Genomic DNA, 25420 nt, shown 5'->3' with positions numbered 1-25420 from the left:
GGCATCCCCATCTTCAAGAGAAAAACTAAAATGCGACTTCATACAAATAATCTCGGGTAAATTCCAAATTTTATTAGTAACTTGTCTATAGATTGTTTTCCATCCCAAGATTACTTGTATTTGTGTTGTTGGGATTTATCTCTATTAAGTTGCATTGTTCTATTATGTCTCACCCAAAATGTAATGTACTTTAATACTGGGATTTTATATTCTTAGTTTCTGTTGCATGTCTACTTGTTTAATTGATATAACCACAGAATAATTGATCCACACTCCATTACCTTTTAATTGTTGAAATTAAATAAAGCTATTATAAGCTTTAAGTAGCTTTCTTGAACTGAAGTGCAGCTTTGGTGCTATGAAGCATTTTAAAAATTAAAAAAAGGATTTCTTTTGTACAGAAGGCACCTTCCCTTGTTACTAAAAGCAGTTTAAATAGGTCTTAGGACAAATGAGGCAGTTAATGTATAATTCTCACTACTATATGCACTTAGTGAGTTGGTACATCACCCAACCAAAGACTGCTTTTGATTTTTCTGGAATTTTAACTGTATTTCACATACAGACGACCTGCAGATAAAATGAATTATTAAATTACATTAGAAGAAGCAGTGACCTTAACCAGCTGCAACACTGAAACTGTTCTTACCATTTGGAAAAATATATAACACTGACTTGGATTTAATGTGTACCTTTATTTTGATTCTTTATGTATATTTAGCTAATATTGCAACATTTTAGGAGGTAATAATTCAGTTTTTAAACCTGCAAAAAAATCTAAATTAAACACCTTTCTTACATAGTTGTGCTTTTGGGTCCCTCCTCTGGTTGATGAATGAAACAGCATTTAACAGTTAAATACCTTAAACCAATGTTTCTCAATCCTGGTCCTCGGGGACCACTACCCTGCATGATTTAGAGGTGTCCATCTTTAACACACCTGACTCAAATGGATGGCTCGTTAGCAGGCTTGCAAAGAACTTGACAAGCAGTTCCATTGATCTGAATCAGGTGTACTGATGTTGGAAAGAACTAAAACATGCAGGGCAGTGGTCCCTGAGGACCAGAATGGAGAAAAACTGCCTTAAACTAATGCTAATGCCACACTTGGGCTAATGTAGTTAGTTTGGAAGCAGTTCAAACAGCTTTCTTACCCATCAGACCATACTCACTGGAATATAACAAACTTTACTCCAGAAGGCTAAATTCAAGAGACAATCCATTGGTTTACTGGCATTACTTTAATTTACACAGATATACAAATAACTGACTAAAACTGCAATGAGTTTACAGCTTCCTGTTGGTGCTCACACAAACTGCAGAACGCACTGAAGACGTCAAATATATTGCTGCAGAAGGCTGTGGCTTTGGAGTCTTCTTTTTTATCTCTGCCAAGCACTGCATACCCAAGTTAAAATCAACTGTTCTTATAGTTTATTTTCATACTTCGTCCACAAATGGTGTATTAGCAAGGTGTCCACTCGCTGCCATGGTCTTCTTGCCATCCACAAATTTTTTTGCAGCCTGTGGAGAAAAGGAATTGGAACTTTTTAATACTCTGCCCAGCACTTTGGCTTATTTAAAAAAGAAATTAGTAAACAAATTTGCAAGCACAAATACATCAATGTTCACTTATTAAAAAATAATTTTAATATACCTTCAAACATGATTGCCACTATTATATACATGCTATATCTCTCATATTTAATTCAGAATATGAAACACAATTTAAATGTTAATCTCAAAGAGAATGTGATCTGTCATGTTTGACAAAATCCAAACTTATCTGTGTGTGAGGACACAGAGCACAATGTGTTTTGCCTATGTTATGTCCAGGAAGTGGCCACAGAAAAATCAGCTTAATCAGCTGCATCATAGTCACAAGTAATCTAATCTTGATGTGGATTTTTATAACTTTAATTCAATCTGCTTAATGTGGCATTGGCCTTGACAGTAAGAGCATGCTAAAAAAAAAAAAAAAAAAAACAACTACTTAGTTGTTTTCTGTTAATAAAAAACGAAAAAACAAGTGAGATCCAACTGGAAATGTATTACTCTGTTTCTCTAATAAAGATGAGAGAAATCAAGGCTACATGGTGAGGAATTAAGGATACGGGTAAGGCTGTTTGCTGCCTTTTCAGAATACAACTGCGTTACAGTAATGTTGCCATGGATACAAACCTGAGGTCAAAACGTGGCAGTGGAGGCGTCGCAAATAAAACGTCAGTTCTGCAATGTTGGCTATAATTTTTAGTTCTTTTTTTCTTTTACCTTGACTCTTATTTTCTCTCTTATTTTAAGTTGTTTTTATTTATTTATCTATTTAAATGTCAGCCCTGAACCATACACCCACACACAAGAGTACTGACAGTTAACAATTCATGTACACACAGTATAAGTGTACTGGCGCTATCATAGTTGTGTACTACATTTAACTGTCAAACCACTTAAGCATAGTGAGAACTGTGGATGTGACCTCATTGGGGTAGAGAATTAAAAACTTTTTGGTAGATACCTTGACCACATCATCCTGGGTGACAGTGTCTATAGCCTGGAGGACAGTGTCAGGAGCCTGATAGGCTGCAGTGGTCAGAGCCTGTGCACCAATCTCCTCCAATAGGCCCTCAGAGCTCTCTATTGACATAAGATACTCTGCTTTCATCTGGTTTCTGCACAAAGACATCCAGCACAGACACAGTCAAGAAGAGTTTATCCATTTCTCAGCAAAGCATTAAAATGGAGCAGCACCTGAAGCACAACTGGCCTCTTACGGTGAACTCACTTTGCTCTGGTGATCTCAGCCTCTGACACGCTTCCCTCTGCCACGCCTCTCACCTGAGCCATAGCAGCTTTGATCACCTGCACAGAGAAATGCAATAAGGATGAGTAGAGTTCAGAGGATTTTATGGTATTTCAGCACATTTCAAATTAAATTAAACTCAGGAAACTTGGCATTCACCTCTCTGGCAGAGTCCGTTTGTGAAACGGTATAGACACCAAACAGGCCAGAGTCAGAGTAGGAGGCACTGAATGCAGTGGCCTGTAAGCAACCAGAGGGCATTAGACGTAAAGATACAGGCTAAGTAGCTATAAAACAAATACTGGGCTAAGAAATGAGGTAATTCCTTCTTTCCCTGTGACACTTGCTTAAGTTAAATAAATGGCCCCTCTTGTATTCAAGCCAACATGGCAATTATTTAAATCCTTAAACTTACATCAAATGGCTGCGTGGTAGCTTTGGCAATACCCTGGCTCAGTTTGCTGCTGAGGCTGGATCCCCTTTTCACATGTGGACCAGCTCCCAGAATCCTCTGCAGTACACTGAAAGCATTGGCCTCTGCACTACCTGTCACACCACCCTCAGTGACAACCAGCGAGTGGACCAGGTCATCATTGTTCTGCACTCGCAGCTCACCTACATACAAAATAACCTCATGAGAGTAAAGCACTGTTGAACTTTAGGAGTATAGCTTTTAATATGAATGCTTACCTCCTCGATATACAGCTTTAGCCACAGGTGCTCCAGCCCCGCTGCGCACACTCAGCAGTCCCTCACCTACTTGCCTCAGAACAGAGTGCTTTACACCTGGATGCAAAAATGAGAGATTAACACACAAATAAACTGGAGCAGTTTTTACTTAACATATACAAATACATTGAGAAGACTCCCACAGCTTGAAAAATCCAAGATAGATGCACAAAATGAAGTCAGATGAGAAAAGAGAGCAGCTGTAACAAAGCAACACAGACTAAACAAGACTCACCTAGTCCTACAAGAGCCATTCTGGCAGTAGTGAAATTCTCCTCAACAAACGAATGTAGCTACAGGGAAGGATAAATAGGAGGAGAGGTGCATAAGAGCCACACACACACATACTATCAAACACTGGTCTAGAAAAGCTGTATAGGATACACACAGTTTATTCTAATCATTTTCCCACAAGTTGGCAAAAGCACTTCATAATCCCCCTAAAGTTAAAATAAAAATCCATGCATCTATACCTGTTCAGAGGAGATGCGACCAACCATATAGTCTGGGCAGTACAGAGAGTTGGACAGGGCATTTTTGTATGCTGCTTCATGCAACTTCTCAATAACACCTTCAAGAGAAATACAGCAAAGGAGCCTGGATTTCAGTCTAGAGGAATTAAATTTTATTCATTTAAATAGAAATGGTTTCTGATGTTTTAATACAAGCTTTAAAGTTCTCTTGCTTTGAAATTTAATTCTATTTTTCTTATAATGAAGCACAAGCAATAATAAGCTGAGTTGCTAAGCCTGAGGTTTACCTATCTGAGGACTCTGCTGAGCCAGAGCCTTGTCAATCTTCACCCTGGAAGTCAGTTCGTCTACCTCCCATTGACGAAACTCCTGAGCTGTTGTCACGTTGACCAGAAACTCCAACAATGAATCTCTAGAGTTATAACATAAAGCATCAACTTAGCATTAGACAAATATTTATAAGAAAAAAAAAAAAACCCAGGTGTACTGAAAATAAATAATGACGACTTACATGTCATCTCTCAAACAGTCTGCAGTGTAGACCATGGTCTCTCTTGAGGTTGTCACACTGTAGATTAACAAATAAGCACTCAGATAGCTCAGTGTGGTACACTTTGTTGTTTACATTAGCAATAAAAGAAGTTGCAACCATCTGAGAACAAAAGCTACATTTACTGACTTCAGGCTTCCTCCCATTGCTTCCACACTGCGACATATCTTGAAGGAAGATGCTCCTTTTGTAGTCTATAACAGAAATTTAAAAATAATAATAAAAGTGATTAATTGAGCTAGTGGAGAAATGAGTAACTGGTTTCCTGATGGCATTACACATTCACGACTTATTCACAAGTTACCAGATTTGCTGCCAGTCGTAACACATGAGAGACACCCTGGTTTTCCATAGACTCATATCGACTCCCAGCTTTCACAAACACACTGACACTTGACAAGGGGGAGTAATTTTCCAGCGACGCTATCACCAGACCGTTAGGAAGTTTTGACACCTAAAGAAGAAAAGAACAATGTTAGAGGAATCCTAAAATTAAATGTACCCTGGTACAATTTTTCTAAAATGTACTTGTTGTCCTTGTCGTTCTCTACTGCACTTTGCACTTACAAGTTAGTGTAATATGTGGGAAAATGTGAGTATCACCTAAAATATGACTCCTACCTGCACCTACCTGGACATGCTGTGGAGAGAGGGGTGCAGCATTGGTGAGTTTCAGATTAGAAAATGGTTCTGTCAGAGCTTCACTCCTCCTAGCAGCAGCATAGCAGCGTTTCTGAGGGAAGCAGTGACACAAAATTAAAGACTGTGAATTATTTGTGTGTTATGTTAACTTGTCTGAGGAAACAGGAAGCAATTCATCCTATCATGGTCTTTGAAAAGGCGGCACATCTTTAAATAGTGTAAACAGCAGGTTCCAGTTTGGGTGCTTCAGTGATTCTTCATTTTTTACTAATCATAAGTACAGGTTGATATTACTGTAGATTGGTCTATTTTAACCCCACAAAGATTATAATGACCTCCTGTGTTACATAACTCCCAATTATACGTACTAAACTATGTTATGACTACATGGCATGTAGACCAGTCATCCACAGGGTCACAAGACACATCTCATAATGTAATCAACTGGATAGAAAAGTACACAAATTGATTGTTTAGCAACAAACACCCATGTCTCTTTTATTCTTTCTTGCTAAATCTCCATCCGAACACAGCTTTACTTTTCAGGCAGCTTAAAGAAAATGGTTTCCGATTGATCTGTTCACAACCTATAAACAAGACGTTAAAATGGGAGCGTAAAAATCAGCTATTACCATGATATCAAGTCAATTGTGGACTTAATTTTTTTAGTTGATAACGTTGTAAGAATTTGGGGAAAATGGCAAAAGTTTGAGGTGATAGCCCAAAGAAATGCCTCGAGATCATTTAAAAAAAATCAAGCCATTATCTTTTGTGTTTTTGAAAGTTTAATATTTCTTTATATCTGTTATCATTTAACAACAACCTAGCGTTTTTATGTTAATTAACTAACCCAATAACTGTTTTGATGTCATCATTTTTCTTAAGAGTTTAAAACAGTAGACAGTGGTATTTTGTGACAAAGACCAGGGTCAGTAACCTCATTTCATACAGAGGTCACAGCTTCTTCAGTTACATTAAATGCAAACAACATTAAAATAATAATAATAATAATGATAATAATAATAATAATAATAATGATAATAATAATAATAATAATAATAATAATAATAATGAAGAAATCTCTCAGAATGCGTAAAGGACCAGAGCCTGACCCCCCCTACAACATGTTCAGTGTACCACCTAAACATAAAGTGCGCTTACGGTGACATATGATCGGCTATTTATAAGGAGGTCGTCGTATTACAAGCAGAGTAGAGGTGTAATGTCTTCTGATACATCTTGAAACAAGAGAATGGGGTTACACGAGGTGCGTGATGACCTTCAGGTTGCATCCAGCTTAGCAAAGAACTGCACAAAACATCAACACAACAAAGCTTAATCCCATCGACAACCATGTGCTATACATGTCACGTGATTTGCTGCATTTTTTCAGTACATGTCTGAGAAGAAGCGTTACGTCGGCTGTTAAACGTGGAGTGTAGCTTTGAAGGGAGAACCTCGTATTAGCTGACCACCTAGTTAGCTAACTAGCCAAAGTGCTAACTGTGACAGCTACATTCCGTTTATTTTCTGAGAAGGGTTTGGTAGCGGGCCGAACCGGGATTAGACCCAAAGTGTTACACAATTCAGACCAGGGAAAACAAGGGACTCACAGAGAAATTGTTGAGGGATCGAATTCCTCTCATGACTCCAAAATCTCTCCTTCAGCCCGGCACAGAAACAGATATGGCGGCGGACTGACGTTTTACCCATAACCCACTGCAACGTCTTAAAGTCGGGGTACTGTAAAAGGAAAAAAGAAACGCACACACACAATGTATATACGCACAATGTATATATATATATATAATTTTATTTTTGTGTTGTAATTGCCAGCTCAAAAAATGGGAAAATAAGACACATTGGATATAGTAGCTATCAGGAGGAAGGGGTGAAGAAAGTGGGAAAGAAAAAAAATAATGGGAAAAAATTTTGGGACTCAGTGTAAAATATAATATAACATAATATGATTAATAAAACAGAATGTGATGATGTGCAAATCTCATACAGCCATATTTCATTCCCCAGTAAACATAAAATAATAAACAAATAAATAATTATATTAATGAATAAAAATTGAGACACTATAATTTAATAGAAAATAGCTAATTTTTAATAGTATCAAACATTCGAAATTAATTTATTAAGCACTTTTCATACAATAAAATGTAGCAATTTGCAGATTTTCTTTAAAAAAGCATCAAAAAGAGAAGCCAATCAACCCCCCCTCCCACCATACAGCTGTTAAAAAGAGGTATGATAAAAAAAAAATCTGTTATTAGTAAAATATAAAATGTATTAAAATAAAATAAAATGTCCCTAAAAAGAACCATGTTACAAAAAATAAATGAAATGTCCACACTAAGTAAAAGCCTAATTAAAAAGGTGAGTTTTGAGCCTGCTTTTAAAAATGTGAATGTAGCAACACATCTCTGGTCCATCACAGATGTTTAAGCAGCTCATGCCATAGGCACACCATAGATTATGCCACCCCATAAGCATCAGGCTTTGGATCTGTCCGCTAATAACAAGCTGGATGGTCCCTCTCCTCTTTAATCTGCAAGACACAGCATACTTTTTTCCAAATTGAATTAAAATTTTTGATTTGTACACTAATCTGAACACTTTTCCACTTTGACCATTTTAAATGAGATTTAGTCCAGAGAAGACAGCATTGTTTCTGACATTGTTTCATGTTCACATTTGGCTTCTTCTTTGCATGATAGAGCTTTAACCCATTTGTGGATTTCACAGCAAACTGTCATCACAGTGATTTATGAAAGTGGTCCAGAGCCCAAGCACTTACCAGTAGAGAATCATGCCTTTTATTATGTAGTGCCATCTGAGAGCCCAAAGATTCTGAGGATAGTTTACTGGACACATCCTACTAGGAGGAGGACCAGGGAAGATCCAGGACACACTGGAGGGACTGTCTCTGGCTGGCATGGGAACACCTTGGGATTCCCCTGGGGGAGCTTAAAGACATAGCTGGAGAGAAGGAAGTCTGGTCTTCTCTGCTTTTGCAAATTGTTAAACCTCTGCCCATCTTTACAGCTGAGAGGCTCTTCCTCTCTGAAATGCTCTATTTATACCCAGTCAAGTTACCGACTTGTTGCTTATTAACCTAAAAGATCCCTGCAGTTATTTGTGCCACTTACTTTTTCAACCTTTTGTTGCCTCTCTTCCAACTCTTCAGAAATATGTTGCTCATAAAAAATATATATATACATATTTTCCAAGAAATAGTGAAATGTCTGTTTTCACATAAGACATCTAGTTTATTATCTATTGGGAATAAAATACAGGTTTATGTGATTTGCATATTGCATTCTGTTTTTATTTACATTTTACATGTAAAAAAGTAAAGTGTAAAAAAAAGAAATTGTAAAGAGAGAAAACAAAGAGTAAATAAAAGAAAAATAAAAAAGGAAAAAGCTGGAAAAATGCCCAAAAATTGAGAAAGAACAGAAAAAAAAAACATTAAAAAAATAGAAAGCACAAATAAGGAGTAAATAAGAATCACAAAAAGTGAAAAATAACTCCCAAAAACGTTGTGGTTAAATAGTTAAACATCTTTATTACAAGTGAAATGCATTTAAATTCACTAAAATGTAAGACTCACATCACAATACAAAAATAAATTCAACATATCACAGGTTGAAAAAGACAATCATTCAGAACTTACAAAGTTTAATTACAAAAGACTGCTCACATGTGCACATTTTTTCCCACAGGTAACCTTTGAAAATATTCACAATATGATCCTTTGGCCCACAGAGCTTTTGTGACAACACTGTTTACGGTTTGCTGAAAAAGATAATTCTGACAGCTGGTCACACCCCAAATAAATACATCACATAATACAAAAATACACACTGTTGGCCAGGAACATCTGCAGAATGAAGTGCTTCGACGTACCCTACGACAATACCCTAAAAATGTTCACATCATATGGCGTGAGTTCAGGCCGCTGACTAGACTGAGAGTCACAGTAATTTGAGATCATGTAGATAAACATTAGCTTCTCAACCACCAGCTAAAACATAGTAACCCAAAGTGAGCAAGACTTACACCTCAAGTCATGGCCAACTAAAACCAATCACTTTTTTTGCCATCAGTAACAGCTCAAACAGGCTTGGAGTCAATTCCAGGCTTCTCAGTTCACTGTTCTCCACAGCTCTGAGCTTTGTAGTGGACTGACGCCAAAAAGAGTGCAAATAATAACCAGGAAAAACTTCCACCTTGATGTCGTCTTTTAGTTCTCATTTGGTGTATCAGGGCAGCTGCTTTCGTGGATGTCTTTCCTTAGCTGGAGAGACACACAGCTGAGCCAGCTGCGACTGGTGGGCATCTCTCCCACAATCTCCCATGTGTTAGTTTCATCACAGTACCTTTCAATAGTGTCATGATATCTGCAAGTAAAGTATTAATGAATGAATAAGTTCAACAGCTTTATCAGACAATGCATCTTTTTTTGGGGAAAAAAAAAGCTTGTTTTAAATTAGAGGAATTAGAAAAAGCTGCTTACCTATCCCAACCCTCTTCTCCACCCAAGACATAGATCTTGCCGTCTACGACAGCAGCACCTGGTCGGTAGCGTCGTTCTTTCATAGGGGCGCACATAGTCCACTGGTTAGTTTTGGGATTGTAACATTCAACTTTATCTGTGTTTTCCGTTGAAGCGTGCCATCCGCCTGAAATAAAAGCATAAGAGATACAAGAGAAATTTACACCCAACCACGCAGGATGATGACTGAGCAGTGCAGCTTTCATTTTTCTTTACCTATAACGTATATCTTTCCTTTGAGTGTACAAGCAGCTGAACCAGAGCGAGCGATCTGCATGGGGGCAACCTCTGTCCACACTGCAGTTTTAGGGTTGTAAACCTGTGCAAGGTCTGTGCCATCACCGTCTTCCAGGACTGCGCCACCTACCAGGACATAACCACATTGACATGCATAGTAAAACTTTACTATACCTCCCCGGTAAAATAAATAAATAAAAAAATTCACGTTTCCTACCGGTAACATAGAGCAGTCCATCCAGTGCCACCACTGCAGGACTTGTGACGGCCATCTTTACAGACTCTGTAAACTGCCAGGAGTTAGTGTGAGGGTTGTAACACTCCACTGAGTCAAGCCGAGAGCGGCCCTCCCAGCCTCCCACAGCGTACACAAAGCCGTCCAGCATCACCAGACCTGAGTACAGAGGACGGAGAGACCAAATAAATCAATCAGCATGGTCATTCAGTCTATGCTGTAATATACAGCTGATTATTTAACGTCCCCACTCACTGGAGGAAATTGATGACCAGTGCTTTAATATACTTCTAGTTGCCTGTTTGCTTGATGCAAATTAATTAATTTAGCTTTTACTTGTGTTACTTGAACAACTAATATTAAAAATGACAGTTAAGCTGCATTGTGACCTGAGTAATGTCTGGCTTAAAAAAGAGAAGGTCAAGTTGTGCTGCATCTATTTTCAGCCCTCAAGTGTAATAAAAATGAGATGCACAGGATTGTTAACCTGCATATAAAATGCACCTGAGATAATATAGCATTACAGTTGTCTTTGTCATATATGCAAAAATGTTGCAGATGTAAAACAACATGGATGCAAACAGAAGCCTTAAATTATGTTAAACTATCAAGGCAATGGAAATCTCTAAGTCTGGGCTTGTAAAGCTCTTTGTGGGGCTTTTTAAAAAAAACTGAGTGCAGCAGTTTAACTTATTACAGCAGAAGGAAAAACTATAAAAGAATTAATTGCAGACAGTTAAAAGTTCTTGTAACATGCAGTGATGCAAGATTTTAGTGCATGTCTAAAAAAGTTATGCACCAAGTCTAGTTGGAGCTGTGTAAAGACGCTTCATGCTGTAGCGTGTTGCTGCAGTCTCAGTAAAGCGTGGAACTATGTGAGGACTGAGCTACTGTGCAAATGTTGTTGCTTTAACTCTGTCGTGGAAAAGACAAACAAAAAGCTTTGTGATGGTGTAAAACTAAGTATTAAAATAATTGTAGGCTGTGTAGCAGAGCTGTTGCCTGTGCTTCTTATACCTTCTTGTTCCTTTGTGATGAGATTGTAATCTTGGTTCTTTCTGGCTCGACTAACTTTAAATAAATCTGCATTCAACCTATGCATAGCCTCTTCTTCTAGAGCTATGTACTGTTGGGTTTGTGGACACGCAAAACCCTTCTGTGATTAAGCTGAAAGTGACACACATATGGCTGTACAAGAATAAACAGACCCTTACCCAACTCAGAGCGAGCTACATTCATGGGAGCCATCTCCATCCAGGAGTCAAAGCAGGGGTCATAGCGCCACATCTCTCTGCTGGCTGAGCCATCAGGAAACTCCCCTCCTGCTAAATACAGAGTCGAGCCTACAGAAAGATGGAGAGTGAGGACACAAACTACAGTAAAGCTCACTTGCACATTTTAGAGGATAACGTCTGAAGCATCTTAATAAATTTGACCCAAATGGTCCTCACCTGAGACCACCAGCCCATGTTTGCTCACAGCGAAAGGCAGATATGCCAGATTCTTCCACTGGTTCGTCACAGGGTCAAAGCTCTCGACGCTACGCAGCACCACCTTGTCATCCTCCCCGCCAACCGTCACTATCACTTCAGCTGTCCCTGTTGCCATGGCAACAGCAGAGGATGAACAGAAGGGATAGATGAGGCCTACTGCCCTTTTAGATGCATGTTTAAACAAAAATAGACCTTGCAGGGTACAGATGCCATGTAGAGATAATTACCATATGTGTTACAGTCTACTACGTCCCTTTTAAATGTCAACATGTAAAAGTTGCAAGTCATGACAAAACTATGCAGAATTCAGGGTTCTTAAACAGCAGAAAGAAAGCTGGATTTCAAGCTTATTCGGTTTCTTAACACCTCCTTTTTGGTGAAGACCTTTCTTTCTGAGGAAACAAACAAGCCAGTCTCCCCTCAGCTCCTAATAAAGATATACAGCTGCGGAGCACAGAGCATCCTGTGCCATCAGGTGGTATGGTGGCTGCACCACGAAGAAAAACAAACAAAAAAAAACTCATACAGAATCAAAGACACCAACCAAACGCACCCACTTGTGTGCTCATGACAGTTAATCATCTCTGACTGCGTTGTGCTGGTTCCTTTATGCATGTCTTACTACATTCTTCTTAAGCTTGACGCAGACTGACAACATTAAAGCAAAGCTTCAAAAGATGGGAAATGTTGGTCAAACCTTCATTTATCCAGTGTGATCAGTACTTCAGTTGCAGAAGTGAGCATGTTTACCTGTGGACCTGCGAGGCCTTGCTCTGGGGCAGTAGAGCTCTCCTCGACGGTCCTTCAGCAGCAGATAGTCCTTGGCCTCAGAGATGAGCTTTTGGCAGGCCTGATTCTCCTTCACCACATCCAAAGACTCAATCAGGTCATGGAGGTAGTAGGGGCTGATGAGAGGCAGGCGGATATGCTCAAGCACCTTGGAGAGACAAAAAGCAAAAACATATTTTAAAAAGCTGAACTTCTTCCTAGTTGCTACTTTTAAACTTTTAATGTGATATGATATTCCACCTGTCCAGGTACACCTGCTGTTGGCTTTTAATGAAAAGAGATGGAGTTTTTCCTGTTAAACTGGGGGAAATGCATATGCCAGCAGGAGAAGGAGTCTCCTTAAAACTACTATGATTCGTCGGAGCAGTCAGAGGTTTAATAACTGACATGATAAATGTGCCACAGAGAAGAAAAGCAGCCTGTAATGAGCTGATAGTTAATGCAGACAAGAATGAAACATTCTGCAAAGTCACTGACTATTTAAAGAGTACCTGGCTGTTTGCATCAATCATATGACTGAGATGGCGTTTGTATTGATGATGTGGCTGATAGATCTGCGCTGGCTGATAGACCATTTAAATACTGTCAAGACTGTGCTTACTTGTCAGTGCTAGCATATTATTGATGCAGAATTTTCAAATATATGACAAAAGGAGCAGCTTCACACAATTTTCAGATGTTTCTTTACAGCATTTTGTATGGTGTGCAAAAGTAGTGGTGGGTGGCAGGGGTGTTCTTGTCCCACAAGATACATGTCAGTGTGGATTTGTTGTGTTTGGAAGAGTTTTACCTCATTATTAACAAATATTGAACCAAACAAAAGAACTTCAGATTGTGATACAAAAAAAATGTGTAATGATTCATTACAAAGTTATAATAAATATAAACTCTTTGATAAAGTAGCAGTGCCTGTATAGTCATTGTTAACCTCCAGATGTCTAACAGCTGCTGGGTTTTGTTCTAGGATACATATTAGGTTGCATGCACTCAACAAAGATAAGAGATAATGCAGCCATTTAAGCAAGATTTGGAAAAAAAAAACAAAAACAAAACACAACACTTAAGATAACAGCTTCATCAACTTCTGTAACCTCAAGTTAATCTGACCTTTTCAAAGCTCTGCTTGCGAGAAGGACATTTATTCAACCATAACATGACGGCCTCAAACACCATCTCCTCTTTGGGCACGTTGAGAAAGTCACTGGTGATGATTTCTGTCAGTTTGTCCACACACAGAGACTGGAACTCCTCCTGGAGGAAGGAGAATACAAGATGTATCAGCATTAAATGACAGTGACCACAGTTTCACTGCTGACACTGAAGATTTTATTTGTTGCACCCCTCTCTGACATCAGCTCCACACCCGCAACATGACTGGCTTTATGGATAACTTTGTTGAGTCCGTTGGGGTTTTACTGTTGCATTGAGGTACAGATTGCTCTGCTTGCACCATATGACAAAGTCTTCCACCACAGTTCTGTATTCCTCTTCATCATTTACTCTGTGATCCATCCAACTACTGTAGAGTCATCAGAAAGCCCCTGAAGGTGGCAGGTCTCTGTAGTCGCTGGCTTGTCCAGGTGAATGTCAGCAGGCAGAAGATGGCCTCAACTCCAAGTTGGAGTGAAATGGAGTGGATGTAAATGTAACTGAACCATGAGCTGTAACTGGTCCAGGACAAGTCTCTCATTGACCACAAGTCTGTAGCCCTTAGGGTTGTGGCATGGTTGGAAAAGGAACGGGCATTAAGTCTTCCACATCACATAAACCTTTTGAAGTTTGAGGGTCATGTGATGGAGAACACCACAGAGCTGGGAGCCACAAGTTTTAAGGACTCTGGGGTTGCCACTGTTTGGTCCCACAGACTTGCCAGAGCCATCTCAGCAGCTTGTTCTGGACCTGGTCTACAGTGAAAGCAGATTAATAAGATGTTGTTCTGCAGAGTGTGGAAAGTGCAAAGGGGCTGAGAGATGAAGGAGGTATAAAGTATGAGATGGCAGGAGACTGAGGAGTAAAGAGGAGGGAGAGACATAAGAGTGGCCAGTGGATGGAGGCTGACAGCAGCAGAGAGGCCAGTGGAAGGGCGATCATCAACTGCTGGGTCAAATCTGTTGAGACAAGGTCAACTTATCTCATTTATCAACAGCTTCCTTGAGCTTTGACATCCTTTGTTACCCATGGTTTATTGTTAAAACTTGAGTTGAAATGATGGAATCTGACCAGAATCAGATGTAGGCTGTGGTGACCTCTGTGAGTCCATGATAACCAGTCAGTCACATCAAAACAGCCCTGCAGCATCCAAAGGGCCCCCTCTGACCACAGTGTCACTATCCTTGTGGTCAGAGGCTGTTTCTTCACAGGAGGGGTGGAGCAGAAGGTGAGATGATCTCTATCATTAGTGTTTGCATGCAGCAGCTCTGTTGTTTTCTTCCCTCTAGTGGGATTACTCACGTACTGGAAAAAAGTGATTAATGCGGCATTCAATATGAGAAAGAAAAAAAAAGAAAAACTTCCTTATATTTCCTTTTATGATTATTTAACTTTCTTCTAATTAAACCCACTTATGGTCCCCTAACCTTTCCCACCTGTCAATTTATTTATTATAAGATGGCTTAAAGAAAAGCAGTCACACATGAAAAGAGGAAACTCACATCTTCTAAATAAAAATGCATTTCTCAGTTATTCAAGTTCAGCTCTAACCAGATATCCCCATCAAATTTATAAAAGGGTTTGTCAGCTGGCTTTCCTGAAAATGTTTTGGGATTAATGGTGCATTCCAGTTGTCTCGGGCGAGAGTTTGTGACGTCACTACCAGGTAGCTGGCGTTATCTCTGCACCAACTTGGAAAAAAATGGACGTCTCCAACCAGCCAGTTTGTGAGCATCTACAAATAAAAAAATAGAAAATTTCAAGCCCATTGTAAAAAAAAAAAGTGCACCATGAGAACACCAGGTGATAATGATTAATAAGCCACACATATCTATGACGCCAAAGCTTCAAAGCCTGTGTCGAGTAAAGGGGGCGTGTCCAAATTAAGCCTGCATAGAGGCTGTATTGTTTTCCTGACTATCATGTGACCAAAGACAAATGAGGCCTTGTTTTTTCTAAATCACGTAAGTGCCTCGTTGTGTGATTTGAGCTGCTGAAAACGCTTCAAAATGCAGGAAATGCTCTGCGTAATTCGAAGTGACAGTAAGGTGATACAACACGTGCAACACCGCCACAAAGACGAAAGACATCGTTAGTTTGGGAATAATTTTATATGATATATTCCAACAATATGAGATATAACTTTAATCTGCTGAAATAACGATAGCTAGCTAGATAGATGCAGGTGTAGCATGCCACATGTATAAATTAATTATACATCTAAAACATTAATTTCTGCACATCTGAACACTATTATTGTTACAGGTGAAGTGCTGGCTGTGCCTGAGAAAGTAGTCTTACAGCAATAACACCACATCCATGAGGAGGCACTACCGTGCACTCCATGACAATGAACCACAGCCACATCCCAGGCCATGTAATATACCCCTCATCTGTTAGAATTGCAATATCCTTCATTTTGACTGAAACACATAAGCTTCATCCTCACTTATACAAATTGGTCCTTCAGTTTCTGTACACACCTGCTTCTTCAGTCCCTTGTGAGAGGCTGTTTTCTAAGGCTGGTGAAGTTTTATCATAGAAGAGGAATCGTCTGAGCCTCAAATCTGTCAAAACACTCTTATTCCTGAACAAGAGTCAATAAAGCACAACCATCCCTCTCACTTGATGTTCCTGTCACACGAGCACTTCCTGCCACCACTGTCTACATACACACCCTTGAAAATTTCGGACACGAAATATATTATAAAGGATTTTAACAAAGACAACAATGGACTACAAGTATTACTGGGCGAAGCCATCTTTAAATCTGGAATCTCAGGGTCCACTGAAATTTATGAGTTTGCCGCTCGGAAAAATGAGATCACTTTGTAATTTCTGGAATGAATTCCGAGGACAACTGGAACGCATCATTAATCCTTCAGCTGTCACGATAAAAACAAAATCAGAATGGCAAGACAAAATGATCTATAACATAATAAAAACTGTATCCAGCTTCTGACTCCCCCTCGTTTGTGAATCTATCCAACTGAATGCAAGACATTCACCTGCTGGCAAACGCTGCTGAAGTGCTCCAGGATGTAGTCCATGCTGCGTTTCTCCAGAACCTTGCAAGAGTGGGCCTCAGCAAAACAGTGAATCCCCACACAGTTCATCTCATCCATCTGACGCTCCATGAAGCGACAACAAGCCTCTCTAACAGCCATCACATCCAGCAGATTGGCTGCTGCCAGCAGCGCCTACGACAAATCAAATCAGTTCTGAGTACACAAGCATGGAGGGTGATGTTGGAGAGGAAGAGGTGAGAAAGGTCCAGTTACCTCAGGGGTGCCCAAGTCCAGTCCTCGAGAACTACTATCCTGCAACTTTTAGATGCAACACACCAGAATCAAATGCCTGAATATGGGTATGCCATTTAGCTTTGAAGAGACCTAGTAACGACCCATTCAATTGATTCTGCCGTGGAGAAGGAATCCCTCTAAAAGTTGCAGGACTAGTTGCTCTCGAGGACTGGACTTGGCACCCCTGCCTTACCTGAACGTTTGCCTTGGAGATGTAGACCTCTGATGTGTAGGCGTAGCTCACTAGCATGCCAATCATCTGAGGTTCAACACCATTGATGGCAACACGTTCTTGTTTGGACTCTATCAGATCAGCTGAGAACATTGCCTGAGGAGAGGGAAGGAAAAACAAACACACACATGATTTTGATGTGATGTGATGTGAACTGGAGCCCTGACCTTGACACGGACCTCGTATTTAGCCATATTTAGCCTGGCTTCACCTTTCAAATTTGTTTTAGTAGGCTCCCGATTTAGTTCCATGAATTATTATCCTATTGGGCGTCTTGTACGTGTAGTTTCAGGTCAAGTCTTTGTGATGATCTCATCGTATCATGTCATATGTTTTTCATCATGTTATATTTCACAAGGTTCTAGCTGTTAAACTTCAAGTGAATTTGGTTTAGTTATTGAATACAAATTAAACCAAGTGTGAGATCAAATAAACCAAGTGTTAAGATTTAAATAGGCCTCAGTCTAAAAAAGGTTAAGACCCCCTTGTTTAGACTAGGTCATTAGTCCTACAGACGAATTGAATGTGGACCATATTAAATAAAAGATAATGCAATATTTTTCATCATGATGATTTTAAGTAATTACCCTAACTACAAAGATTTTTTATTATTATTATTATTTTGTGTGCTCCTGTCAGTAGAATTAAAATCCAGTAAAATATCATCACAGTTGAGGTTGTGTCTGTACCTAATGCAAAATGTTTTTACCTGGAAGTAGGAGCTAAAAGAAGCCAGCACAATGCGATGACAGGGGAACTCCTGGCCTCCACAGCAGAGAGTCACATCACAGAAGGCGTTGTTGAGTCGCAAGCTGTTGAGGCCCTGCAGGACTGTGTTGGGGTGTCTGGTCTCCACAAATAGGTAGTCATCGCTGCTCTGAGAGGCCGGAGGAGCGGCAGCGGCGGCGGCAGAAACAGCAGAGGTATCGGCGTACTCCTGGATCTGGAAGATGGCGTTCATAGTGGACGGCAAGTGCAAACTGACGGCAATTTCTTCAGCCATATCTGACTGTGCTAGGCAAACCTGAGGGGGAAAACAGACAGGTTAAGTTACGTTAACCTAAACTTAAGTAAGTTCTAGCTCGCAAAATAACTCTCTTGAAGATAGTTCAAACGAGTTGTGATTTAAAAGATTTGCAAAAGTCGAGCGGCAACAAGGCGGAGAAGCCCTAAGATTGTCTCACTAATGAGGCTTAGCTCTGATGCAGCGGCGCAAACAGGCGACTTTCTACCGAGTTAAACTACTCAGTAAGCTCAGAAAATGCATGCGATGTACGAACAGGTGGATACAAACGTTTGATAACTCCAGCACCGAAACACAATACCTGTACAACATTGTCGTGACTGCTACAGAGCGGACACACTCTCCCACATACAGTACAAACCAGTTTTAGTCAGCAACCCTCATAACGCCCATCACCGGAAGCCCCGCCCACTTCAATGTACACTTTAACGTCGTTGGTGTCAGATTGTATCGGTTGTAATTAAAAACCCGCCTTCTTCTCACCCAACAACCAATCATCTTACAATTCCTGACAAGACCCACCAATCAAAAGTAGAGAGTCGCTCCCGTTTCGTCCCAGTCTCCGATCCAATACACGAAAAATCATTTAAGACGATTCACCTCAAAAACTTCCTGTTTCGTGTTTTCTTCAGCTGGCCAGTCTTTCTTAAGTTGACACAATTTTTAAAGTGACTTAAATTAATTTTTTAAACATATTTTTTTTTTTTTTTTTTTTTAATCATACAACAGTTCAGTCAAATAAGTAATCCTTAGACTAATAGGCTGCACAACCCCATAGGTTTTACAAGTTTTATTTGTTTATATTCTTGGTGACGCCACACACATTTTTCAGTGCTTTGTAGACATCACAAAAATTAGGTTTCACACATCAGTAGTGGGGTTACAATTTATTGATTTGGTTAGCAGTTTGAAATCATATTTGCCCCTCCAGCAGTTTTATTGAAGTTTCCTGAAATGAATCATCAGCTTGAAAATCAGATTTCTTAATGTTTTTCTTCGTTTTGTCATTTCTAAAAAACAAATAAATACATTTCTTAAAAATAAAAGGCATCTATGTAAATCAGTGATCTTAAACTCCAGTTCTCTCAGATGTTTCCCTGCTCCAACACACTTGATTCAAATTAAATTGATCCAAGAGATTGTTTCCAAATTCTGCACACTGACCAGTTTCTTTATGTGTACTGTAAATATTGGGTTGTATATTTTAAAGAAAAATGCAGTTTTATGAATTTTGTTGTACTATAACAATAACATAATCCCTGTTGTTTTCTTGGACAAAATCCTAATTTTTGTTATTTGAGCATGTTTAAAGGACACAGTTTTTGCAATTATATTTCTTTAAAAATACACAAAAAATAAAGGGACATGATATCGTGTGAACATGATTTATTTGTTAAACAATTAGGTTGTTATTGGTCTAAAGAAGGTTGATAAAACATTCAGCAGCTCAACCAAATCAAAAAAGACCCCTTGAATAATTTCTGTTAAATAATTACAAGTTCTGACCCACAACAAATCTCTTTTTTTGCATTTACAAAGTCCTAAGGTCCCCTTTTAATCCAAACTCTTGTATGAACCTGTACAGCCTTTAATTAGACTCAGATAATTATGTATGTGTATAAAATTTTACAAAGTATTTATAAATTAAAGATGTGAAGATTGTTTTTGGAAGAGTTTGCTGAATCACTTTAGTTTTATACAGCAAATCAAACTATTATTTCTCTCTAAAGACAGACAATTTTTAGGGTAAAACAGATTATAGGTAAGTGGATAAAACAGTGTTGATCATGATGGATCACAAGCAGCTGTCCTTCATGATGCCAGGAGACTCTAGAGCCTTGCTTCTTCGAACAACAGCTTCCAAGATCTTCTTCCTGGGCCCTAGCTGGATGCGGATGCCTTTCAGATCTTCATCAGAGCAAAGCATGAGCGCCTCCAAGTCCAGGTGCTCTCTCCTAAAAGCAAGAGCAAACTCTGGCAAAGAGATGGCTGACATGAACACATCCAAAGGATAACTTTCTTCATCTTCATCATCATCCAATCCCAGATCTTCCTGTTCCCATGGAAGGTCAACTTCACCAGACTCTTCAAAGCCAGCAGCATCTTCCTCACCTTCAAACAACTTATTCTGAACAAGGTAGCCAAGACTTTCATTGTTCCCTCTGGGAATATCCTCTGATTCCTGGTTCATCTTCTTCATGAAAATCAGACCTCCAAGGCCTGGCCGGTTGAAGATTGATTGTTTGACTTGGCCTGATTCTGTGTCGCCTTCATCATCTTCAAATCTTGACATCCCCTCCTCTTCTAACATGTTCTCGTCCTGCTCATTGAAGACATCTAGAAACTCGGGTTTCTCAGATCCTCCATTCTCTTGTTTGAGGAAGATGACGTTTCCATCTCCCTGCAGTGTGCCTTTTTCTTTCTTCCCACTTTTCCTCTGGAATGTACCTTTAAGCCTGGCTGTAAGAGAGCCAGTTTTTTCTGCAGCGATAATCTTGGAGAACTGTTCATTGACGCCAGTCATGGTCCCACCATCTGAAAACCCTGATGCCATGCTCGCCTCTGAAACCGACCCAGTGCTGCCTGCTCCACGGTGCATTTTATCCATCTTGGTCTGGTGTTTCTTCTTCACTTTCTCGCAGAGTTTCACTCTTCTCTCTGCTTCTTTTTGGGCCTCTTTCTTCAGATTAGCTACCTTTTTTGAATTTTGGTTGGTTTGCTGTGAGGCAGCAGCATCGAGGAAACGCACACAGTCCATGTGGCCACGAGATGCAGCAACGTCCATAGCTGTGTGGAATTCATTATCCAGTGCAAAAAGATTGGCTCCAAAGTTGACCAGAAAGCTGAGGATGTGCATGTGGCCGTTAGCTGCTGCATGGTGCAGTGGTGTGTTTCCCCAGATGTCACTCCTATTGGGATCTCCTCTATAAAACACAATAGGACAAATAATAAAAATAATGTCTTATAATTCTATGTGGGTCTAAGACTTTATCTTGATGCTGATATCAGAGTTAATTTTACAAAAATAAACAGTAAATATAGTAATAGTACTGGATTAGTTCCTCTGATATTCATATTAGTGTACATTACTACTTGAGCATTAGCGTGTTAGCATCAGGCCACCATTTAAGCTGGTAAGAGTACAGTTTAATTTAAACTTCATTATAAACAGTTTTATAAACACATGAGAAGGTAAATGTGAGAAGAAAGCATAAAAAATCTTTATATACTAATCTGTATACAGTTTTTGGATTTTGTATATTGTATAATCTATGATATTTGCTTATTTGGAGGAAACTTTGACATGAAACAACATCTTGTCTCTTGTCTTTGGGATTTTGTTACATTCTTTGCATCTTTGTTTTATTATGTTTTCTAAAAACCAGTTTTTCTTCTTCACTTTGGCAACCTCTCACCGGACTCTGTCATGGCTGCTCTTCTTTACCGCTTCTGTTTATAACTTTTATGGACAGAATTTCTAGGTGCAACCAAGGTGTTCTGGTTTGGAGGACTAAAAGGACTCTGCTGGATGATATGGTCCTCTCTACTTCCTCAGACCCTGCTCTTCAACTCTCAATGGAACGGTTCGGAAATTGAGTTTGAAGTGACTGGGATGAGGATTATCTGGAGACTATGTTCCTTCGCTGAAATGGGTGGAGCGCTCTAGAAACCTGCCCTAAATTGAAGTCTTTGGGTCTTGATCAAGAGCGTGGGAAGAATGGAGCAGGAGAACGACAACTAGTCTGTCATGGTGAAGAGGAAGCTGAGATGAAAGGTGAAGCTCGCAATTTAGTGGTCCATCTATGCTCTCACACCTTACCTATAGTCACAAGCTGTGGGTAGTGACCAAAAGAATGAGATTGTGGATACAAGCTGCTGAAATTAATTCCTTCCACAAGGTATCTGGGCTCTCCCTTAGAGATAAGGTGAGAATATGGATGGACAACCTGACCTCATGTTTCCTGTTGTAGAGCTTGCTTGAATTAATCATGTATTCTGTTGTATTCTGTCTTTCCAGCATATATATGACCAGGTTTTGTTTGTTCTTTGGCCGATCCTTGTCTTCCATTCTGTTGTTTTTTTTCTGCCCATTTACCCAACTTTGGTTTTTTGTTCTGTCAGCTTTATGTTATGATTAGTTATTCATTTGGGGTATTTTGTATTTCCTGCTCTGCAGTGCTTTTGGTTTCTAAGTTTATTTAAATCCTCCATTCTGCATCTAGACCACATAAGAACTTCCCAATCTGAGAGGCCAATGACTTTATTTATTTATTTAGAACTCTATTTTCAAAAATTTGTAGCACACGTGTTTACTCGTTCAGAGCTGCTGTCACACATGAATGTTTTTATTTTTTCAAGACTGATGTGACTCGAGCTTTACATCATTTTCAAGGTACACAAATAATGTTTTAAAAGATATTGTAAAAACACAAAGGTGAAGGTAATAATTTCTAGTGAAGACAAAAAGAAAGTGTCAGATATTTTTAATTTAATGTTTCCAGTTTAGTTTAAAAAAAAAAGGTTTAGTGGATAGTTTTAAGTTGAGCAAACGAAAAGAGAAAAACTTGAGGTTTTAGAAGATATTGAAAAAAAATCTGGATTAGGATGTTTAAACTTTGTTGCACTTTAAAAACTTGTTCTACTGTAATAACTTTCTCTTCGGAAAACTCTGTTTCCATCCAAAGGCTTAAGCAAAATGCACAGGTGTGTGTGTTTTTAATCCCTAAATGGACTTGATATTTGTTCCCTACAAGTGTTGTACTCAGACATGGGTTGGGGCTTAAAATGTACCTCTAGTGGGATTTTTTTTTTCCAATATGAAGATGAAAATAGGCCAACTGTCTCCCTCTGTTTCTTTCTTTTGTAAGGCTCTGCTAATTGCTGGCAATAAAACATCAGGTTGCTATGTTTCTGTAACACGTTGCCATAAATCCCTGCTCATGCTGGCTATGAGCATAGCACAAGTGTTTCAGTTCAAATTGGCCATTTAGTCGACACACATTATTCCCTATTACACATGTTCTTCATTTATCTTTACTGAAGCAAGATTTTTCAGCCAGTCTTTTGTTACTCTGAATGAGATCTGGAGGTGGGGGTGGTGAGGAGAGATGAAGGCCTCTTTTGTTTTACAGCATTGGATTTGGCTGAATAAACATTTGGCTCAGCTCATGGGAGAGTAAGAAAGGAAGTTTTCATTATAGTTTGGTAAATAATAACTGCTGTAAATTTAGCTCTACAAAAAGTAACTCAAGCAATATGAAAACTATACAAAGCTTTCTGAGCCTTTCTGTTTGCTGTCCAGTATTGTTAACCTTTGCTCCGTGATTATCATTTATGGCTCGGATGTAAATCTTAATTTCAGTTTTAGAGAATCATACATCTATTTAAATTAGTTTCCATGTTTAAATGACTTGTTTTCTGCATTAAACAAAAATACATATATAATCTACATCATGATTATAACAGTCATGGAAAAGTACCAATCTATCCTAAAAAGAAAAAAACTCTGTCTAACCTATTATAGATAGAGAAGAGTAAATCAGGCTTACTCTCTGCTGCATATGAGCTGAAGAGCATCGACATGCCCATGAAAAGCAGCCAGCAGGGTGGGAGTCATGCCATCTTCATCCGCAGTGTTCAGGTCCTTCCTCGTGGCCTCCTTCAAGAGGTCCAAGTAACCGTCAATCGCTGCTTTGTGGTACCTAGACATCTCTAAGAAGAAATGGGGAAAAAAAAGAAAAATCTTATACTGTCTTTTCTTTTGTCCCTTCTCTAGTGTCAGATGAGCAACAATGACTGCAGAGCTGAACAAACAAAGTGATCACTGGGCGTATGACAGCTCAGAGCCATAAAACAAAAGCAAAGTCCAGTTCACTGCTGTCAGCTGCGCCATTTCCTGTTACAGCTAATCATCATCACCAACTGAAAGCTCTGAAAGCTTATGGAAAACACAATGAAATATATCTTTTGTCAAATTGATTGTAACTTCCACCAAGTTGATGCTTTTCCTTTAAACTGTAACAAAACTATTCACTTTTCATTATAGACAGTATTTAAGTAAATGTGACAATAATTTATTTTACTGCTCTACTGTGGAACCTACTGTTACTGTATAGACAGTGAAATCCATCCTTTGATATTCTAGGCCTGCTTAATCCAAATTATGGTCATGGGGAAGCTGGAGCCTTTCACAGCTGCTATCAGGCTAGAGGCGAGATACACCCATGAAAGGTTGTCAGTCCATCACAGGGCCAACACAGAGATAAACAATATAAATAGCCATGCACGCTTACAACCTGGGTCAATTTAGAATCAACAATTAACCAAATATGCATGTTTCTGGGCTGTAAGAGGAAACTGGACTATGCAGAAATAATCCACACCAGCACAAGGACAACATGCAAACTCCACACAGAAAGGCATCAAAAGACTCAAATCAGGATTCTTCTTGCTGTGAGCTGAAAGTGCTAATCACAACATCACCACTCAGAAAAAAATGAGCATACAAATTAATTTTTCATTCCCACTGCCATGATAGTAATCTGTACATCTGATCCTTATAGTCCAGGAGAAGATATGCTCCCACTGGAAAGAAGATTTTCTATTACATTGCAAGATGTAAGACAAAACTTATGTTTGCAAACATGTACATGTTTTAGGGTGTTCACATGTATGTTTACATGTACATGCACAAACATGCTTCCAGTTAGGCTTGATGCACATGCAACAAACTATGAAGCAATGTGAACTTTTCTATTGAAAAATCAACATAGCAGTATGACATTTTTGACCAAACCAAGAGTTTTTACCTATAAAAATTTAACTTTAAAAATAATAAATATTTTTTTATCAATTTGAAAGAGATATTCATATCTATACCAGCATACACATATGCCTCATTAATTGAAAAGCTAAATCACACATTCAAATAACAAGTCTTTTGGAAAAATCCCCGTTTTAATGCACTTTTAAACAAATTTAAGTCATGTTTAAAAGCTGAAAGAACCAGAGAAATTCATGAAAAACTACATTTATGCATACAATTTTTTTCCAGTATAATCAAATGATTTAGTCAAAATTCTGCAAGAGTTTGGGGGAAAGGATTACCAACCTCTGCGAGGATCACTTAACCCTGCAGTCCAGTAGATGGCAGTAAACCTCATTTAAAGTTACCTGAAAATAATACCAGAAGAAGAAA

The 25420-nt window shown here is 39.0% G+C and overlaps 3 protein-coding genes across 6 annotated transcripts; all 3 read right to left on the bottom strand.

Moving 5' to 3' along the window:
- Positions 1-1226: 1226 nt before the first annotated feature.
- On the bottom strand, positions 1227-6905 carry LOC121633686 (cytochrome b-c1 complex subunit 2, mitochondrial). Of its 2 annotated transcripts, XM_041975884.1 has the most exons (14): positions 6808-6905; positions 5184-5285; positions 4857-5006; positions 4682-4746; positions 4514-4570; positions 4290-4414; positions 4003-4100; positions 3765-3822; positions 3491-3586; positions 3216-3415; positions 2960-3040; positions 2783-2859; positions 2516-2669; positions 1227-1524 (listed from the first exon to the last, which is right to left on the bottom strand). In XM_041975884.1, the coding sequence occupies exons 1-14, from the start codon at positions 6838-6840 to the stop codon at positions 1441-1443; spliced, it is 1380 nt and encodes a 459-aa protein (XP_041831818.1). In that variant the 5' UTR covers positions 6841-6905; the 3' UTR covers positions 1227-1440. The 2 variants fall into 2 exon arrangements, with proteins under 2 accessions (XP_041831818.1, XP_041831821.1); XM_041975887.1 differs by lacking the exon at positions 1227-1524 and having other exon boundaries at positions 2550-2669; positions 2779-2859.
- Positions 6906-8751: 1846 nt separating this feature from the next.
- Positions 8752-18613, bottom strand: si:ch211-256e16.3 (kelch-like protein 20). Of its 3 annotated transcripts, none has more exons than XM_041975413.1 (12): positions 18524-18613; positions 17908-18222; positions 17160-17294; positions 16673-16864; positions 13623-13766; positions 12477-12663; positions 11685-11831; positions 11448-11576; positions 10216-10392; positions 9978-10124; positions 9723-9888; positions 8752-9606 (listed from the first exon to the last, which is right to left on the bottom strand). In XM_041975413.1, the coding sequence occupies exons 2-12, from the start codon at positions 18199-18201 to the stop codon at positions 9450-9452; spliced, it is 1875 nt and encodes a 624-aa protein (XP_041831347.1). In that variant the 5' UTR covers positions 18202-18222; positions 18524-18613; the 3' UTR covers positions 8752-9449. The 3 variants fall into 3 exon arrangements, with proteins under 3 accessions (XP_041831347.1, XP_041831337.1, XP_041831328.1); XM_041975403.1 differs by having other exon boundaries at positions 18511-18579; XM_041975394.1 differs by having other exon boundaries at positions 18493-18563.
- Positions 18614-19791: 1178 nt separating this feature from the next.
- Positions 19792-24039, bottom strand: anks4b (ankyrin repeat and sterile alpha motif domain containing 4B). The gene is made up of 2 exons (XM_041971362.1): positions 23772-24039; positions 19792-21146 (listed from the first exon to the last, which is right to left on the bottom strand). The coding sequence occupies exons 1-2, from the start codon at positions 23930-23932 to the stop codon at positions 20018-20020; spliced, it is 1290 nt and encodes a 429-aa protein (XP_041827296.1). The 5' UTR covers positions 23933-24039; the 3' UTR covers positions 19792-20017.
- Positions 24040-25420: the final 1381 nt, after the last annotated feature.

This window comes from Melanotaenia boesemani, chromosome 2 (genome assembly GCF_017639745.1).
Source record: "Melanotaenia boesemani isolate fMelBoe1 chromosome 2, fMelBoe1.pri, whole genome shotgun sequence".
Lineage (NCBI taxonomy): Eukaryota > Metazoa > Chordata > Actinopteri > Atheriniformes > Melanotaeniidae > Melanotaenia > Melanotaenia boesemani.
This window is presented reverse-complemented; position numbering and strand designations above follow the sequence as displayed.

Bases quoted from the DNA above. Each gene is read 5' to 3' on its own strand.
- LOC121633686 (XM_041975884.1), bottom strand. From the start codon at position 6,840: ATGAGAGGAATTCGATCCCTCAACAATTTCTCT. The intron at 2,670-2,782 runs GTGAGTTCACCG...GTCTTTGTGCAG, and splicing joins GCTGAGATCACCAGAGCAAA to AAACCAGATGAAAGCAGAGT. The intron at 1,525-2,515 runs GTATCTACCAAA...TTTTCTCCACAG, and splicing joins CCCAGGATGATGTGGTCAAG to GCTGCAAAAAAATTTGTGGA.
- si:ch211-256e16.3 (XM_041975394.1), bottom strand. From the start codon at position 18,534: ATGTTGTACAGGTATTGTGTTTCGGTGCTGGAGTTATCAAAC. The intron at 18,223-18,492 runs GTTTGTATCCAC...TTTCCCCCTCAG, and splicing joins CGGTGCTGGAGTTATCAAAC to GTTTGCCTAGCACAGTCAGA. The intron at 9,607-9,722 runs GTAAGCAGCTTT...CTTTACTTGCAG, and splicing joins GGAGAAGAGGGTTGGGATAG to ATATCATGACACTATTGAAA.
- anks4b (XM_041971362.1), bottom strand. From the start codon at position 23,932: ATGTCTAGGTACCACAAAGCAGCGATTGACGGTTACTTGGACCTCTTG. The intron at 21,147-23,771 runs GTAAGCCTGATT...TGTGTTTTATAG, and splicing joins CAGCTCATATGCAGCAGAGA to AGGAGATCCCAATAGGAGTG.